The sequence below is a fragment of the Lissotriton vulgaris genome, chromosome 2_1, assembly GCF_964263255.1.
Source record: "Lissotriton vulgaris chromosome 2_1, aLisVul1.2, whole genome shotgun sequence".
NCBI classification, from domain to species: Eukaryota; Metazoa; Chordata; class Amphibia; order Caudata; family Salamandridae; genus Lissotriton; species Lissotriton vulgaris.
The window spans coordinates 1526537559-1526558025 of record NC_141687.1 but is presented as its reverse complement, the minus strand read 5'-3'; the positions used below and the strand labels follow the sequence as shown (position 1 = coordinate 1526558025).

The 20467-nt window shown below is 45.3% G+C and overlaps 1 protein-coding gene across 7 annotated transcripts in view; it reads left to right on the top strand.

Annotated features, from left to right (window-relative positions):
- USP28 (ubiquitin specific peptidase 28) overlaps positions 1–20467 on the top strand; it is a 504161-nt gene that overhangs the window by 125743 nt on the left and 357951 nt on the right. For all 7 annotated transcript variants that reach the window (XM_086957384.1, XM_086957380.1, XM_086957386.1 and 4 more), the window contains exons 6-8: positions 10007–10093; positions 10713–10850; positions 18954–19027. In XM_086957384.1, the coding sequence (XP_086813510.1) occupies positions 10007–10093; positions 10713–10850; positions 18954–19027 (299 nt within the window). The remainder of the gene's footprint in view (positions 1–10006; positions 10094–10712; positions 10851–18953; positions 19028–20467) is intronic.

The following is a 20467-nucleotide window of genomic DNA, read 5'->3' as shown; positions in this document are numbered from 1 at the left end:
GTATGGTGGGTGCATCGGTGGAGCTGTGTGGTGGCTGCATCGCTGGAGCTGTGTGATGGGTGCATCGCTGCAGCTGTGTAGGTGGAGCTGTGTGGTGGGTGCATTGGTGGAGCTGTGTGCATCGGTGGAGCTGTGTGGTGGGTGCATTGGTGGAGCTGTGTGCATCGGTGGAGCTGTGTGGTGGGTGCATCGGTGGAGCTGTGTCGGTGGAGCTGTGTGGTGGGTGCATCGGTGGAGCGGTGTCGGTGGAGCTGTGTGGTGGGTGCATCGGTGGAGCTGTATAGGTGGAGCTGTGTGGTGGGTGCATCGGTGGAGCTGTGTGGTGGGTGCATCGGTGGAGCTGTGTGGTGGGTGCATCGGTGGAGCTGTGTGGTGGGTGCATCGGTGGAGCTGTGTGGTGGGTGCATCGGTGGAGCTGTGTGGTGGGTGCATCAGTGGAGCTGTGTGGTGGGTGCATCGGTGGAGCTGTGTGGAGCTGTGTGGTGGGTGCATCGGTGGAGCTGTGTGGTGGGTGCATCGGTGGAGCTGTGTGGTGGGTGCATCGGTGGAGCTGTGTGGTGGGTGCATCGGTGGAGCTGTGTGGTGGGTGCATCGGTGGAGCTGTGTGGTGGGGGCATCTGTGGAGCTGTGTGGTGGGGTCATCTGTGGAGCTGTGTGGTTGGGGCATCTGTGGAGCTGTGTGGTTGGGGCATGTGTAGTGGGGGCATGTGTGGTGGGTGCATCGGTGGAGGTGTGTGGTGGGTGCATCGGTGGAGGTGTGTGGGGGGTGCATCGGTGGAGGTGTGTGGGGGGTGCATCGGTGGAGGTGTGTGGTGGGTGCATCGGTGGAGCTGTGTGGTGGGTGCATCGGTGGAGCTGTGTGGTGGGTGCATCGGTGGAGCTGTGTGGTGGGTGCATCGGTGGAGCTGTGTGGTGGGTGCATCGGTGGAGCTGTGTGGTGGGTGCCTCGGTGGAGCTGTGTGGTGGGTGCCTCGGTGGAGCTGTGTGGTGGGTGCCTCGGTGGAGCTGTGTGGTGGGTGCATCGGTGGAGCTGTGTGGTGGGTGCATCGGTGGAGCTGTGTAGGTGGAGTTGGGTGGTGGGTGCATCGGTGGAGCTGTGTCGGTGGAGCTGTGTTGTGGGTGCATCAGTGGAGCTGTGTGGTGGGTGCCTCGGTGGAGCTGTGTGGTGGGTGCCGTGGTGGGTGCCTTGGTGGAGCTGTGTAGGTGAAGCTGTGTGGTGGGAGCCTTAACGGAAATTACAACTCTCAAAACAAAAAAAATCTATCCTTTAACGATGCTGGATAAATTGCTTGCTACTGTTCCAACAGATACATGCAGAAAAATATGTAGGACGTGCTTGCTACTGTTCCAACAGATACATGCAGAAAAATATGTAGGACATGCTTGCTACTGTTCCAACAGATACATGCAGAAAAATATGTAGGACGTTATTCTGGAAGGAAAACTAAATCACAGAAAAGAAAAGAGTACGAACCGTAAATGAGAGAGGTTTGTTTGTTAACATCTGCATTGGGAGAAGGTTTTGTTAAACCTGTCGGTGTTTAATTAATACCAAAGCTACACTATATTTTAAGGAATGACGAATTTTAAAGGTCTGCTTAGAAAATGATAAGTAGCAGGGCAAAATAAATCGCAACAATGTGTGCAGAAAGGAAAGAAAATATATATGAATGTTGTCTGGGTACGGCAACAGCACATGGCAACATAACTGCGCCTTAGCTAGCTACTACACAGTGCACTCAGTACTTAAACCAAAACTCCGAAAAGCCCTCTTAAGAAGCATGGAATTCGTGGTTCTGGATACAGCATGCATTCCATGTTTCTTTTCAAGCAGAGCATAAACAGTTGTTGCAGCAAGGGGCGGGAAGATTAGGAGACGAAACTGAAAATACGGCTGGCAGGCAGTGAATAATTAGGAGGTGACAAATGACCTGGGACGGCTGCCTTTGATGTGGTAATGGAAGGCAGGCAGGCAGATGGCTGGTGGCATTGTGCACGCGCTTTTTAGGGCTTGCGCATTGACCTAAAAAGCACATGCACTCAAAGGAATCGCCAGTGGAATCGCCAGTGGTGGTTAAACACTGGATAAGCCCCCATAGAGCTTCCAGCTGTGCGCATGCGCACAGCAGGCGAGCCCTAAAAACGATTATAGAGAGGTAAACTGTGATCAAACTGCCTGTTTGCCACCTGATAACAGTAAGAGTCCGCTCTAATGTGTTGCAGGGGTACATTTAAAGGAGCATTCGACCCACAACCAGTCATTCCCCTCCCATGCCCCTGTGCAAGATACCTTTGGTTATGAGGCACTCGATGTTGGGAGTTGTCCAGATGATTATAGAAAAAAACCAAGAGGTCTAGCACATACTGAGTTATCAAGGTTTGGTAGGGAGGCAGCTCTAAGGAGGACAGTTGCAACGTGTTGCGGATGTTTAAAATATATAATAATACAGTCCCCACTTGTATTTTTCCTACCATTGCCAATCCAACTGACTCTGCGTGTAGATATTATATCGTTAGAAAAGGCATACGGAAAGCCACAGTTCCTATTCAACCAAGCAAGGGTTTTATTTTTTAAGGCTGCATGTGTTTCTAGCCTAGGGTCTGTTAGGCAGGAGCCAACCTCAGGTACGTTTGTTAAAACCACCGTGTATGGAACACACTCCGGTGGGAGGTTGACAGAGTTCTTCCTCCTGATCCTACTTCGCCCCGCCGTATCTCCCCCTGCTAGGTTATTTTGGGTACCATTTAGTGCTACTTGGGGTTGTGCTGGTGTTTGTACTATAGGTGTTGCCACTATTAGTGGGTTTGCAGTTCAGATGTTCGGTGCATGTACAACTGTGGGCACCTGAGCAGTAACCCCTAGTCATTATCCCTAGAGCTAACTGGTGCTAGGCCAACAGGTCCCTCTGCAGTATTACCCAAATGACCTTGTAGGCCAGTTTGAGGACTCATCTGAGTAGGGAGCCGGGTCATGTGGGAATCTATAAGACTACCAAGTCTAGAGACCTCACTGGCAACTAAATCTATCTTTTCCTCCAGGGGTCTAATCAATGCCTTTAGTTTAGTCTCCATAATGGAAACCAAGAGTTCAATGTGGGCTGGATATAAAGTGCTCCCACCCACTGTATTTACAGGCTCGGCCTATCTTCCCTATTCTGTGGTGTTGGGCCTGTCTTTTTAGTCTTCCTATCCACCACCCTTTTGACAGGTGCCTTCCTGCAGGCACGCACTATCCTCCGTACAGGTGTTTGAGGTGGAGAGGCCCTTGGGGAGGGTGATGATCTCTGACTAGGGGTAGTTTCAGTTACAATTTCCCGCTCCTCTGTTGGCATTATAATGGAATCGTCATTAATTATGTCATCATTATTTGCAGCGGGCAAACTACTGTCTATATGAGGCAACAGTGTGGAAGGTGCACTCAGCTTTATAGGTGAACTATCTGGACTACCCCTCCCTAGTGATAATCTCCTGTCTTTATTAATTTTGCTTACAACCTTAACAAGATAATTATCCATTATCCGGACCTCATTTGCTGCCGCTGGTTTAGCCGACCTGAGCTTAGACATAATGAGGCCCTACAGATGCAGATTTTAGAGTATATGAGGTAGCAAGAGTCAAGCCTGATGTACCACAAAGTTATTAAAACAAGACATAAATCAATGATTAAAAAAGTAGGGCTTACTCTATATACAGGAGCCAAAGTCCGTGGCCCAGCCCAGCCTCCTCCGGCCGCAGACGGCCCCGCCCTTGTCCCGGGCTTCTCCCGGGCGCGCCCCGCGGGATGAGGGAGCCGGTGTTCCTTCATGCCCCCAGGCACTTCCTGGTTTCGAGGGCGTCGGCGGCTTCTTTGCCGCAAGGGGCTGCTGGGAGTTGTGGTTTCTTTGTGACCCGGCAGAGCCAAGCCCGTCCAGGCCACCAGCGGAGCAAAGCCCGGCCCTCCTCTGACCACAACGTTGATGCCGCCCAGCACAAGCGCACAGCGGAGCAAAGCCCGGCTGTGAGTAGCTCTCCGGCATTCCACCCCTCTAGAGGGAGACGGCATGTTACTTTGCTAAAACGCGGTTGAATTTTAAAAGAGCCTCAGATCCACAAAATGGATGTTTCTGCCACAGACACATGTCTGACCTCCTGCTGCTGACCGAAACTCAGCAGAGGAGGCCTGGACAAAGGCTTTCCTGTCGCCGGGAGGTGTCACACCATCCCAGACAGGAGATAGTGGATTGTAGCAGGGAGGTTTGAAAGAAACCAGACAGTGCCTGGGGAGCTTCCCCTTGCATAATCCGGTCAAACCGGTTCTGGGGCACACCAGCCCCAGCTCCAGTGCGACCAAAGGGAAAGGGGTGTAACCACCCCCTTCCTTGGTCCCACCCATAGGAGGGGACCTAGTAGGATATCCAGCCCCCAAGATTGGTATAAGAATGGGAGCAGTGCCAAAGCACTCAGATCATCCTGAATCAACTTTAAACTAAGAAGACGACTGGACTTCGACATTCTGATGAATAGAAGACTGAAGAGCATCTCCCTTGTGGCCTAGGAGGGGCCACCCTGTGAACACAGGCACCATCCAGCACCTCGACGTCTGTTTTGCCTCCGCCTTCTGCCGGAGCCCGAGTGCAGAGCCTGACAAGACCCAGACTCCCAGACTTCTCACAGCCCGATCCACAGTCCCTGCAAAGAAGGGACCCGTGGAGGTACAGAGAGACGTGGGACCGGACATCATGGAAGACCCCCGAGACGCTGACTGCGCAGCACCCGAGGCACCCTCGACTCTGTGCTTTGGGGTTTGAGAAGCCCCACAACTGAGCAGCATTTGCACCAAAGATCAGCCCTCCAGCATCTCCACGATCTGTGTGGGGCCCTTTTGCTTTGTGCCACTCGACGCGCCATCCCAGCCACTTGCCCCGTGGTCAGCGGCCATCTTGGCGACGAAACCTACAATTTACACTGCGGGTCTGGTTGCTCCAGACTTGCCCTCGCTCCTGTAGAAAGGAGCACCTGCTCTGACCTTGCTGGTCCGAGTAATAAGCCTTTTTCACTTTCTGCGTGGCTTGCATTAGCCAAGGCCTGTTTGCTTCAATCAAGTTGCCGACACCGCCATCAGCTAGAGTCTTCGTGGGACAGCTCGTGATCGACTCCTGGACGTCCTTGACCTCTTCGTGTCCACGTGGCTGCAGAGAGAAGCAACACCTCATCACCTGTTTGCACCCGACTTTGCCTGGTTCCAATCTGGTTCCACGGTGGTCACTGGTCAGTGACTTTGAACATTGTCCCCTCTGCTTTCAGGTCTTCACCACTTCAGATCCACCCTTGGATCCACCGGACACTTCTCCTTCACATCGCCTGCAGCATCTTCAGCTTCAAGCACCAAGAACCTGCGTGACGAAACCCGACGCCACTTCGACCCTATGCACCCGCTTCCTGTGGGTGAGGTAACACAGCAACGCCGGTGTTCCCACACTGGTACACACCTCTAGGGCCTGTGTCTAAAGTTTTGTCCTTCTAGGTTCAGCGGAAGTGTCCTTAAACTCTATTTGTGTAACTTTTACGCACCATTGACATTACATTGGTGCATGCGTGTGCTTTAAGCGCTGCACCCGAATCCCGCGGGCTTTTTCCGACTTCAGCATTGCTAGTCCCGACTGCTCCCAGCGATTCCCTAGGCCTAACCACTGTTCGATTGATATCTCTTATACCACTTTCTTGATATATGGTTTAAGTGGCCACCCGCCCTCATCCATAACTGTGCAACTTTCATATGTTATACTGTGCTTTTGATTTAACGCTTGTGCCCCTTTGCTCATAAAGAGTACTGGGGATTATTTTTAGAAATAAACACATATATTTTTATAATATATACTTGTGTGGTGTCCTTTCATTTGATATTACAGGATTGTGATTGGTAAAACAGCTTGCTTAACACAACCTCTTGAGTTAAGCCTTTAAGGCTGCTTAGTCTATGCTACCATTAAGATAGCTTGTCTAATAAGGTTGACTTAGAACCAGACACCATAAGGGTTGTTTGGACTCATACAAGGTGAATTCAAATTCAAATTCAAATTCCAGAATTGGAAACATCATATATCAGGCCAACTTCTCACACCTACTATATCCCACTTGCCCTGCACACACATTCTATTTCTGCACCCCACAATGCCTCGACGGGAATGAACTATTGGTTTCTATCGCCGTGCTTACACAATGGCTCAGCTCATTCAGACTTCTCCGACAAACACTTTCCGATCACTCCCCTGTTGCGATGACACTGCGTGTTCCTATTGCAGGTTGCTTGAACGTCATTGCTGGTTCCCTAATATATCACTTGGATTACCTATTTTTCACGTGGCTCTGGTCCGCTATCATTCAATATTTTGAGCTTAATAAAGACTTCAATTGTAGGCTATCCTATGGGAATCCTTTAAGGCATACACCAGAAGCGTATGTATTTCTAAACATGCTGGTATACTGCATGATTTGCGTAGGAAACTGACTCACATTGAGACAGAGCTGGCTGAGTTGGATTGCGCAAGTGCTCGGAATACCACCAAGGCCCCCTTACCCTGACGTGCTAAATTAATGGCCGAGTTTAGAGACACTGAGGAGTGTGAAGGCCACTATTTGGGAAAATATGCTAGGGCCCGTCGATACAGAGGCTCGGACATATTCTAGCCAGGCTCCTACACCCCCTGGGGGCACGTCATATATATCTGAGTTACACCAAGCACATGGCATCCACCTCACAGATACTGTAGATATACAGGCTGATCTCCTTTGCTGTTATTTTGATCTTTAAACCATATGCCTGGGCGATGACAACACTGAAAGGATGGCCTACCTGAGTGTGATTGTCTGGCTGGCTTACTACTGCACACCAACAGTTAGGGAGCCTTTTACGGCTGAGGAAGATCGTTCAGGCGATTGAATCAACGGATGTCACTAAAGCTCCTGGCCTTCTACAAGGTGTACAAATATCTCTTTGCCCCACATCTCTTTGCTCTTTATTCGAAAGCTCTCAAGAGGGGATTTTCACCGCCTGTGTTGTGAGAAGCAATGATCACACTACTCCTAAAACCGGGTTAAAACCCACAACATTGCAATTCCTATCGGCCACTATCCCTATAAAATTTTGGTAGTAAAATTTTAGCTAAGCTGTTGTCAACCCGCCTTGCCCTTCTAATTGACCAAATTATCTCCCGGCTCAGTAGGGCTTTGTTCCGCATTGTTCGACTTCCCTGAACCTCTTACGGTATTTGCTGTCTTTAATAGAATGTCTTCTACTGTGCCCACTATAGTCACCCTCTTGACGTGGAGAAAGCCTTTGATACGTTGGAATGGCCATTCCTACACACCGCAGTTAGTAAATTTGGCTTTCCATGTAACTTCTCCTCGCTCATAGCACTTCTTCACTCACTGTCAACAGCTCGGAGTATGGTAAATGGTAAACTGTCTGTCTCATTCACAATAACACAGGGGACACAGCAAGGGTGCCCCCTCTAACTCCTGCTCTTCATTATAGTGGTGGATCCGTTGGTGGGCCATCTTCAAGCTAAGCATTTACACAGGGGTGTGCAATTTAAACCTTGCCCAATCCTGGTTTCACTCTGCCAACAATATATTACTCTTTGTACTTCATCCCACCAACAACTTTGCCCCAATATTTAGAGAATGAATCCAGTGTGAGGTATTATTGGGCTTCCATATTAATTGGATTAAGTCAGAGTTTTTCCCATTGACTGATGTGACTACGCAGTTGCATTGTGACTTCCCTTTAAAATGGTGCAAAAGCTCAGTTTGTTAACTTCATGGAGGGCGCAGGCTTTGCCCAAATGACGTGGACATGTCCTAGTGAATCAATATATGGGAGTGAGGTATTCACTTGACTTGCTTTGATGACTAGTTTACACTTCAACACTCCCTCTTACTAGCCTTAATTTGTTATGTCTCCTACATCCCTAAAGCTATGTGCAGATATGTTGCCATTATCTTACTTTTGGCAACACGTGAGGCTGCCATACATTGGGGAAGCAAGCACCGACCTACTGTGGTGACATGGATAAATAGTCTAACCTGTTGTGAAACAAATAGTGATTATATGCAACCCATCAACTAACTCCCTCCCACCGAAAGATATCTGGCAGCCTCTGACCGAGTACCTACTGGCACTGTCCACACCAGACTCCACCCAGTAAATGTAAAGGGATGCAGACTTTGCACATCTCCTTTTCAGTAGTGCTGTAACTCTGTAGACTTTAAAATGTTCTTACTTTGTCATTGTGAGTCTGAATGTGATTGCTAACATGATATGCATTGTTGTGTTTCATTATTGGTTGTTACATACAATGAACAATATGTTTATGGTATAACTAAAACATAGTTATTTATAAAAAAAAAACGAAAAACCTTACCAGCAGAATGTACCGACATTCTTACTAAAGCATATAGACCTACCACCAGGGCCTGCTACGCAGCAAAATGAAAATGTTTTGTTTTCTACTGCCACTCAAAACAAATTGACCCTTTCACAGCTACAGTACAAACCCTTATCTGCTATCTACTGCACTTACAAAAGGCTGGTTTAGCATTTACATCGGTACACTTACTTCTCTATGCGATGGCAGCTTATCTCCAAAATAGACACCACCTAATGCTCTTTAAAATCCCATTCACCAATGCCTTTATAGAAGTACTTAAACAGGTTATTCCACCCAGGATTCCTCCTGCACCTCTATGGAACCTTATTGTAGAACTCACAAGACTCATGGGTCCCCCTTTTGAACCCTATACTCATGCTCCCTTCAATTCCTATCTTGTAAGATGGCATTTTAGTCCCCTAGCCTCTCTATTTCACCTCAACCAATACATTGAATTGGCAGTCTTTTTTTCATCAACCTGATTCTGTTGCGTAAAGAGCTCTTCATACTTTAGATGTCAAATGAGCGCTAATGTCCAACATGGATAGAACTAACACTTTCAGAAACCCCAAACTACTTTTCTGCCACCTTTTGTTCACAACACAAAGGCAACCCAATATCTAAATCAGGCATAGCCAGATGGAAAGCAAAATGCATTCAGACTTGCTATGCTAAGACCAAAAAACCTTTACTTGCTCCTCCCAGATCACACTCTATTCGCAAAAAGGGAGCAACCATGGCCTTTTTAAGAACTGTTCCCATAGCTGACATGTAAAGTAGCTACATTGTCCACACCACACACTTCCATCAAAGATTATTGTGTGAATGTTTTAGCACGCCGACTTGGACAGACATGGCTACAAACCCTTTTCCAAATCTCTGCAACACCCACAGGTTAGCCACCACTTACAAGGAAGGACTGCTTTACAGTCTATGCAGAGCATGCATATCTACATCCACACATGCCATTGAGAGGAATATGTTACTTACCCTGTACACATCTGTTTGTGGCATTGTAGATTCACATGTGCCCACCTTCCTCCCTGGCCCGAAAACCTGTGGCAGTTACAGTTCATTTACTAGTTTTTCACTATACATTTAGACTGGTCATCACATTAATTACACATACTTTACACTCCTTTCTCAACCACCCACAGAAAAACAATCTAACAATGGAGTCAATGTTGATGCACATTACCACCAAGAGGAGGAGTCACTCGACCTCGTGCCTTTAAAGACTTCTTTGAAGAAATAAAACTTGCACAACTCCAGACCCAGCACTAGGTGGTCGGGAGTATACAGAGCATGTGAATCTACAGCACTACATGCCACGAGCAGATGCTGATAAGGTAAGTAACTAATTCCATGAGGGTTCTAATTGAACCCCAACATTTCAGCATCATCCTTATTTCATCGATATAGCTTGTTCCACATGCTCAACTGATTCCTTCACACCGCTCTATCCCTGGCTCCTTCTTCTAATATTTGCCCTAATGCATGCACAAACAGGTTTGATTTTCACAAGTACCCTAAATTAAATAATCATAAAGGAATAAATTCTATTGCTAATCTGCTAATTTTCATATTTTGTTTTGTAGTCTCTCTTTCAGCTTCCAGAGTTCCGAAGATTAGTGTTGGGCTATAGTCTTCCCCAGAGTGTACTTGAACATTGCCGAAGCCATGGTGTAAGAGCTTTTTTATAACTGTTTAGTTTCTCCTGCTATATATTGTTTGCTGACGTTGCCAGCTTGATCACTGCAGTCCATGTGCAATGCTTCAATCCCCCGTTTTGGGTAACCCCAATCGATTTCCAGAGTTGTTCTTTAGTCTTTATTTCCATGGGTATTTGCATTACCTACGAAGACTTGAACATCATGCCATGACCTGTGCTGTAGTAAGATAGCTGGCAACTGGTGTGTCTAAAATGGATCCAAGACGGCCAGATCCATGCCGCATTTTTAAGACTGTTTCAGGCTATGTAAATTAATTCCATTCATTTAAATTAAAAGCGTTCATTTACTTAACACCGAGTTCTCTAACTACCAACCTAGATCGACCCCCCTGAACCTATGCTGCGTCTCCCCGTACTATACACAGTGGCACCTCTTATGAATCTCCCCTGTTGCACGTAGATCTATGCAACTCAGAGCTACCACATGTTTGGCCCTGTTTACTGTGAGTGATCTGCTTTGGGTATTCTGTCTGTTCAAAGTGCCTCAGTGACCATAATGAAATAAAATGTTCTTTTGTAATGATTTATTTTATATTTTTTCATGCTTTTCCATTTAATTTACAAATGCACAGGAGAAAAGAAATATTGCCTTCATGCAGGAGCTTCAGTACCTTTTCGCTCTCATGGTGGGTTCGAATTGTAAGTTTGTTGACCCATCTGCGGCGTTGGAGCTCTTGAAAGATGCTTTTCTTTCTGTGGAGGCACAGCAGGTAATACAGTTCTGTTGTTGGAAAGTATATTAAATATTCAATTGTATCCAAGAGTAACCTTAGTTATTATGTTTCTTCCCACAAGAAAAAATAAATATTGCGAATCCTTCGTGACCCATGCAATTTTCAAAATTGTAATTGCTGGATGCCTTGAGAGCACTGCTCTGTCATTTGTTGTCTGTTTGTGACTATGACGAGTGGACAGTATGAAATTAAACATTGATATATCTTAGCTTGAAATAAAGAACTTGCTGTGTTGTATAACAGTCAATTTGATATCTGATTTGGGTTTTGGCTTGTGCATTTTATAAATCCCTGCCACTAAGCCTCTTTCTCACTCTGGAAGTCCCCTTCCAAACATGGGCATGAAGTTGAGTTATTAGCACTGCAACACTGGAGTATGGTACATCTGGCTGGGACACGTCGAGCTTTACAAACACACTCCTCAGGTGTCTTTGGAATGGTATAGAAGCAGTTGTCCTTACCAATAGTAGCCGAGGTCGATTTTGTAGGCAGTACTGGTTTACTGTGTGGCGTAAAGCAACAATGAGTATTTAAGGTTTACTTCAGTACATTGAAATTCAATCTGATTTCCTGTATGTTTCAATCCCCTTCCCCTCTATGCCATTTAAATATATATGCTGGAGGCATGTTATGCAGTAGATACATGTGCTTAGCATAAGTCTGCCATCTGGTAGCTGGGCTCTGAAGTGTGCAAGTTGTTTTTCTTCGATGAAGTATTTCGAGTCACAAAGTATGGTGACTCCTCCTTTTGCTTGCAATGACCATGATGCTCGACTTCATTGTTACATTGGTTTTTTTTTCGCTGTCTCGTTCGGGCGTGTGCGCCACTGCTCTGTCTTGGCATTGCCATTTCCTAGTCTTTACACCTTAACATCGGTATTGTCTTCAATCACAGTTACTTCTAGATCTACTTCGATTGCTCATCGACGTGTTTCCCGTCGACCAAGGCCTTCTTCCTTCGAGCAATTCTCAGTTTCTCGACGTCTCGTACCACTGTCTCATTCCAAGCCACCTTCACCTGCTGCAGACAACACAGTATTCTCCAGAAGGTTAAATTTACTCTTGAGGGGCATGGGGACGAGACCAATTCTCCGTCCGCCTCAGGATGACATGTGGGACAAGCATGATACAGACCCACCTGCAGACAAACACCCAGATTTGTATCCAGCAAAGCCTTCCTCTCCAAATGACACTGCTACCTACAATGACATTATAGGTAGAGTGGCTAATTATCACATGGTTCAGCTCCACACTGAACCAGTGGGGTATGACTTTTTATTTGAGACCCTTTCCTCCACCGAATGCTCAGTCCAATGTCTGCTGATGCTCAATTGCATGCTGAGACATACACTAGACATTTTCAAAGACCCGGTCAAGGCACGAGTCATCACACCAATGGTCGATTAAAAATACAAACTGTCCATTACTGATCCAACATATTTAAAGGGTCAACTAACACTTGACTCTTTAGTGGTTGCAACAGCAAGGAAAACGGCAAATTTACGAATGTGGAAAAATACATGAATGTGGAAAAATAGACTCTTAGGGGAAAAAGAGTGGCAGCCCGTCTGCAACCACTGGAGAATTGCCAAATCCTTTGGTCTCCTCTCCTGTTAAAACAGGGCACAATGTAATTAAATAGATGAGCTCATCCAACATCTCACAGAAAAAATATAAAAAGCGGGCATATGAGACTGCCTCAGAAGGCCAACTAATTGCAAATACCTCTATTCGCAGCGCTGTGAATGCAGCTGACACAGCCACAAGGGGCATTAACACAAGTGTTCTCATTAGACCGCATGCCTGGTTTAAGGTTTCAGGTTTTAAGTCTGAAGTGGAGCAAAACATCCTTTCACTTCCCTCTGATAGTTAACACCTCTTTAGCCCTCAAGTAGATACTCTATGTGGAAAAATTAAAAAAGATAATGAAACAACCAAAGCTATGGGGGTGTTGCAGACACTTGCGTCACAAGGTACTTTTTGTCGTTCCCCTTATCGTGGGGCAGCAAAATCCACATCTTCAGACGCCTCCACCTCCCCAAACACATACCACATAATTTAGGGGTTAATATATATAATCCTTCAGAGGCAACAATTCTAGAGGTAGGAGCGGTTTCTCTAAAACATCAGCCACAAGACCTTGACTTTTCTACCATTCCCCCGATCACACTACAACTGTCTGCATGGCGAAATATCGCAGCGGGCAGTTAGAATTGGATATTATTCAACATGGTTATTGCCTAGGGCTTACTTCCACACCTCCAAACATTCCACTCTACACACACAGGCTGTCCCGAACCATCAGCGGCTGCTCAAACAGGAAGTCCAAGCTCTTTTGCAAAAAGGAGCAATGGAACTTTTGCGCCTGCACGAACCGGGTACAGGGGTGTATTTACGTTACTTTCTCATTCCCAAAAAGGACGGGCCTCCAAGGCCAATCCTTGACCTCAGACCCCTAAATAGGTACATTCTCTGAGGGCACTTCCATGTGGTCACTCTTCAAGATGTCATTCCACTACTACAACAAGGCGACTTCATTGTCATTTTGGGCCTAAAGGAGTGTTTACTAAATGACTAGCAGTAGTAGTAGCTCATTTGCGCAGGCAAAACATATACATACACATTTCCCTTATCTAGACAACTGGCTCATCAAAAGCACACATTTTCATAGCTGTTTCTAACACACTCAAACTACCATAAACTTACTTCACCGAGTGGGGTTCACAGTCCGTGCAGACAAGTCACACTTCCAACCTCTCCAAATACAACCTTACCTGGGAGCCATCCTCAACACACACACAGAGATAGCTTACCCAAATGCTGCAAGGATTTTAGCCGCCTCAGCAGATAACAGTGAGAACAGGCATGCAACTCATAGGCACTATGGCATCTTGCATAGCCATAGTACCTCACATCAGACTCAATATGTGCCCATTGCAAAAATGCTTAATGCATCAATAGACTTAAATAGATGGTCAACTGAAGATCTAGTGTTGATCAGCAGTCAAGATCACCACTCTCTGCTCTGTGTAGAACACCAAAAATCTTCTAGAAGGCCTATCTTTCATAGACCCAGTTCTGTGGAGGACCCGAACAACGGATGAATCACTCACAGGTTGGGGAGCGTAGTCATAGGAGTTTACTCTACAGGGTCACTCGGCACCCAGTCAAACTCATTTCCAGATCAATCACCTAGAGCTGCTAGCCTTCCTCTAGCGGTGAAAGCATTCATTCCTCACCTTAAAAGCAAAGTGGGTTTCATCAAAACAGACATGACTGCCATGTATTATCTGCAAAAACCGGGGGTGTTTGGGGTACCAGGTAATCTTAGCTATCTCATCTAGCCTAGACCATCTGGAGGTGGGCTCTCAAGCACACCATTCACCTCTTAGCGGAGTACATACTGGGAGTGGACAATGACTGTGAAGCTCTCTCCAGCATGAGGTGCCAACTAGTCCACAAGGGGGAGCACAACCTACAAGTCCTCATCCCATTCCTTCAAGTATGGGATCAACAAAACCTAGACCTCTTCCCCACAGCAGAAAATGCCTAAGTTTGCATCTACGTTTCCACAGGCCAAGGGCAACGCACAATGGATGAGTTTGTCAGGGATACTTGCTGATGCTTTCCACCTCTCTCAATGCTTCAGTTCGTGATTCGCAAACTTTGGCAGATAGCTCTGACCCTCATCCTAGTTGCTTTCACATTAGCAGTACAACCATGATTTTACCACATCACTTGAACTCTCAGTAGTTCCACATCTCATACTTCCTAACTGGCAGGATCTTCTCAACCAAAACCAGGGAGCAGTAAGTCACTCAAACCTCAATTATGATCTGACTCTCGCGGTCTTAGAATTTGGATACTTAAATCCATCTCAACAATGCATGGCTATTCTTAAAGAAGCAAGTAGACCCACTTCTAGAGCCTGTTATGCAGCAAAGTGGAAATATTTACTTCACTATTGCCATTCAAAAGATATTACCCTGACTAGTTTCAGTTTGTGGTTTGCGGCATTCCGGATTCTTGGCCCTTGACTCAGATCAGACTGTGAAAAGCCCAATGGTAGGTGCCTAATGATGTGCTGACTTCTGAGTCTTTGCTCCAGTACGACTTCTAGACTGCTCAGAGTGCATTTAATTTAATTCCTACTCCATTTGGGACCAAGTGGGAAGGTTGCTGATATGACACAAGCAAGCAGTCTGGTTCTGTAGAGACCAGTATAAATGACGCTAAAGTAGTCTGCAAGTGCCATGACCAAAACTTGTGTCCGCTCCATCTCATGATCTGTTGTGGTCAGTTCTGAGTAGGGGTAAGATTTTGCAGATTATGGAGAGTCGTAGCATGGTGTTGTCAAATAATGCCCTGAACTGTGGTGCAATGGAAAGGTTTCCATCAGGGGCAATTCCCACATGGCTTGCTTTTAGAAAGATGATGGGGAGGGGATTTCAAGGCCTGGGTTTCAGTCAAAGGGTAATGATTTACGTTCCATTATTCCCATGATGATGATCTCCGTTTTAACTCCATTCATGCAATGAGAGAGTTTCACCTAGAAGAGAACATAGTTCAGTCAGTAAGTTAAGTTAGTTAAGTTGTTGGAAGCCCTAAATAACTGGAAATTAATTTGCATATTGGCTGGATATATTTGCAATCTCACTTGGTTATTGCTCTGATAGCTTCACAAAATTATTTGCTATTGAATACGGAATGGTCCTTTGAATGCACCTCAAGCAGCAGGACATGTAGAGCATTCAGCAGACCCCATTCTGAGTTCTTTTTTTTACTGTTTAAGCAAATTGTATTCACCATAGAGCAGGTCCAGATATTCCAGCTCAGTGTTCCAGCCTTTCTAAAAGAATTGTGCATTTGAGAGTACCAATTTGCTGAGGAATATGAGACCTATTTTTGTGCCATCAATGGATAGCAGAACCTTTGAATGCCTTTTAATCAAAGTCCCAGGCAGTTTAGCTCTGTTCGTTCCCTTTACTCTCGAATTTCCATTTGCAGCCAACACATATTTTGTCTTAACTAACTTCCTCAAAGGTATCTCAGTCTCGGGTAGTTTTATGGTAATTGACTTAGCAGTTGTATATCTCCGTAGCTGTCTCACTCCATATTTAGAATCAAGCTATTCATACAACCACTAGTGTGGGGTGTACTATGTCATCAGTGGAGTCTGATATAGGTTAAGTCTGATTCAATTCCCTTGCTGTTCTGAAATCTTGCTGTTTGCTGCGGATGCTTTCCATGTGTCTAGGAGCTGTCTAGTGATGTTATGATGGGGAGGGTAGGTTAGAGAGAGGTCTGTAGTTGGTATAATCTTCAGGGCTGGGGATGTTTTTTTTGGGGGGGAGACTGGAGTGTTGATGGCAAGTTTCTGTGCGACCTAAAACAACATCAGAAGGCGCCATAAAGAATTTTCATAAACTTAAGCGCTCTGCGATGAGAGTACTTCATCAATAAAATTCATATCGCTAGTAATTCATCAACATTTCTTCTACAGTAACATTTTGGATATATATTCAGCGTTTGCCCCATCATCACTTTCCCCTATCCCAGACACTGGGTCGGCTAATAGCGATCCACTGACTTTCTTTCACCCGATCTCCATCGATACCTCACTTCAAAAACTTCTCGCCTATAAATCAGGCTCCCCTAAGGATCCATGCCCGGCATAACTATTTCGCACCTTACCACCCCCCCCCCCCCCCCCCCCCAAATTATTTTGCCTCTGAACAGGATCTGGAATTCCTCCCTGCGCACTGGGACTTTTTCCTCGATCTGGAAACAGGCTCTCCTAGTGCCTATCCTTAAAAAATCTGATGCTGACCCGTCTGTCTTTAAAAACTATCGACCCATTTCCCTTCTACCAGCGCCAGCCAAAGTTTTGGAAAAACTAGTTCAGGAACAACTGTCAAGCTATCTCGAATCCTGTCATCTTTTTCACAACTCCCAGTCCGGGTTTAGATCCGGCTATAGTACTGAGACTGCCCTCCTTGAAGTCTCAGAGACTTCGCGAATGCGTGGATTCAGGCGACGCAGCTATGCTAGTGCTTCGTGACCTGCCTGCGGCATTCAACACGGTCTCTCATTCTATCCTGTTAGAGAGACTTTACAGCCTCAAGATCCAGGGCACCCCCTTGTCCGTGATTCGATCCTATGTTACCGGCAGCCCTCAACAAGTCTTTATCCACCCTTTTGTTTCCGAGGAGAAGCACTTGAGCCCTTTCTCCTTCAATGTCTACCTCTCCCCTTTAACAGCTCTAGTACAATCCTGTGGGGTTAGAGTGATCTCCTATGCAGATGATAGGCAACTGGTGTTCTCATTTAAAGATCATTCCGAAGCAGCATTTGCAAATTTCAGACCTTGCCTGTGTAATATCTCCACTTGGATGTCACTAAATATGCTTAAGCTCAACCCGGACAAACCGGGGTTCTGTGTTTTTAATTAAAATAAACCCCCTTCTTCCATTGCTATGGTGGCCGTCTGAGCTGAATTCCCCCCCCCCCACCCCTCCCCTAAACCTGTGGACTTGGCTAGGAACCTTGGGTTTCGATTTTGATAATGAGATGTCTTGCAAATCCCAAATTAGTCCGGTCTCCTCTGCCTGCTTTGGTAAACTACACATGCGCCGCAAAATCCTTCACTTTCTCCCTCTGAATTCCCGTTGGACCCTTATTCATGCCTTGATCACTTCACATCTCGACTATGCAAATAGTCTCTATATGTGGGCACCAGCATATGTATTTAGACGCCTGCAGATCGTTCAAAACGCGGCAGCTAGGCTGATATTCAAAATCCCATATCGCCATTCGATCACACCCCATTTAACCCCTTCCATGCTCATGACAAGGCCAGCTCGTCATGAGGCGCGGTTGAGCTGTGCTTATGACGAGTTGACCTTGTCATGAACAAAGATAAATACCACTTTACAGCACAGGAGGGGAAAACCCCCTCGCAGCCAAGGTGTTAAAGAAGCTCCATTGGATTCCTGTGATCAAACTTATTCAATTAAAGTCCCTTGTCCTGGCTTTCAGAGCTCTTCAGGGTCGTGGTGCAGCCTGTCTTAGAGCTCGACTCAAGCACTCCCAGTCCAACCTTACCCATAGATCGAATCATCTCCTCTTGTCAATTCCCTGTTTCCGCCGGTCTAGAATGGGCGGCAGAGCCTCTGCAGGGATCACTGCCAAAACCTGGAACAGCCTGCTTCTCTTTTTGTGTACGACTGAGTCTGAAACTATCTTTCAACGTGCTCTGAAGACCTGGCTGTTTTCTAGCCCTTAGACCCTTTCTGGTACCTGCATCTGCTGCCTGTCTTAGCGCTGGGACATCCCTGTTGGGGGTAGCTTAGCGCTTTAGAAGTTACTAAATAAATAATAAAGTATAAAATCAGACTGGAAGGTAGAATTGATAATGTTTAATGTGTTTCACAGAGTAACAGATGGAATTGGAGTTGTTTGAAGCATTAGTTGAGCTGAGGTCCATAGTAGCATTAGACACTCCTTGGCTATGCTTAGCAGCTGTACAGTATCAGGGCTTAGAGTCAACTGCAGTGATAGTTGCAAGACGGGAAGGAAGAGCGAATGTTCCTGTGATGTGGAGATGTTATTTCAGATCTTGGTGAAGTTTGCTGCAATCTTTTCAGTCGTCTTGTATTAATTTTTTATAAAGAAAAATGTATTCATTTGAAGGCTATACTCCGTTAGAAATTGAACCATACGTATTTGTCCTCTGAATGCATAAGAGTTCTAAAAGAATGTCGGTTTATTTTGAATCAGACATGTGCTTATGAGTACATACAGATTGTCATATGCTTACTGTTTTTGACTAAGCAAAACAATAGCCAGACACTCAAAAAGCTCAGTTTTAAGCATGCATTGCAGGCTTTTGCAGGTAACATTAAAAAGCTAAATATGCCTGTACATATAGTGATTGGTTAATCGATATACCATGCATGTTTAGCAGAAATGTTCTTTAATTCTCCATTGCATACACCACAGATGTACTTTAAAATTGAGTCTGAATGAATCATTTGATCTTCTACCTTTTAATGAATTTGATTTCCTACCAATTTATAGCAAGATGTAAGCGAGTTCACACACAAACTCCTGGATTGGCTGGAGGACGCTTTCCAACTGACTGTAAATGTAGAGTGAGTAGCTTCATTATTTTTTGTGCTGACATTTTAACAAGTCTGTATGAGGATGCAACAGTAACACGCTTTAGTGTTGTAGATTCAAAGTGGGGGTGTCCCATTTGTACTCTTAAGGCATCACAGCTCTGACTCAGAAGTGAATCTTGAGATCATACTGAGAGTGTGGTTCCTTGCAACTGAGACTCCATTTTATTGAGATACCATTAAATACATACTACTGCTTTGAAATTACCACTCATAAAATGGCTGCTACTGAAAATCTTCCTTTCATGTTTCCAAATCTGTAACCTGGAAACTTGCAGCTTATCTCTAGCAGCATCTTCTTGCCTCTTGTCACCTCCTTCTTCACATACCTATCTTCCAATTTCTGTATCCTCTATTACTATTATCACCAATACCACCCAATATCACTACACTCTCTTTTCATAGATATTTAGCCTGCACTTTGAGAGCCTTTTATTTCCTATTGTTCAAGTCTCCTCTACTTTGCTTTTCTTTGCCACACCTGTGTTCGCTTTGTTTTAATCTCAACTGTTCCCTCGTTTGTTGTCAGCACTGCAGCATCCTTTAACTATTGCTCTAGTGACCAGTGCCAAGTACTCTGAAATCCTTTGTATTGGGGTGTCCAGTGTAGCTAGGCTCAGGAGTGTTGGATCCGTGCTAACTATTGAGGATAGTGTAGTCCAAACAGTGGTTCAAGTACACCACTTGGGAAAAGAGAAAAACTTTTATAGAAGGAAAAAAGAAAACCTCACAATCTAGAATAAAGATTAGGAAAAAGAGAAAGTATGCTACCCAAATTCGGGGCTTCTAATACACACAATACCCATGTCCAGATAATCTTTCCAATTTTCAAAAATACATTTTAATGTTATCAAAAGAAGAACATATATAGATACAATAATCGGGGCGCTCATACAGTTACACAGATGGTGTTACAATTGTGAACATTGGCAGGTGTAAACAAATAGTGGCTGAGGGAAAATGGCAGAAACAGGTTTCTAAACAAAACAGAAATACACAACAAAACAATGGTATCCTCATTCATTGAAGACACAGTATTGGTGTCAATGGCGTTTCAACCTAATAAATGGTTCCAGGGTCATCATCAGGACAAAAATATCAATTGGAAGAACGTCCACTGTTTTTCAATAAAAACATCTGTCTACATGAAGAGGAAATCAACATGCAAGATGTATGAGACACAAGTGCATTCATAGCCTCAATTTATGAGGGTAGATACGTAATCTGCTGTAATATCAGAAAATCCGCAAGAAGTATAAGTACTCTCTTTGAATATAAGAGATGAAAACCAGACATGAGCTATCAGAGTGTAGTCTTCTAATGTCCTTTGCATAGTAAGTCAGCAGTCATGCTGGGTCAGGGGATCCTGGTCGAGGAGTCTAGGAGAGCCGGCATGCTGGTGGGATGAACGAG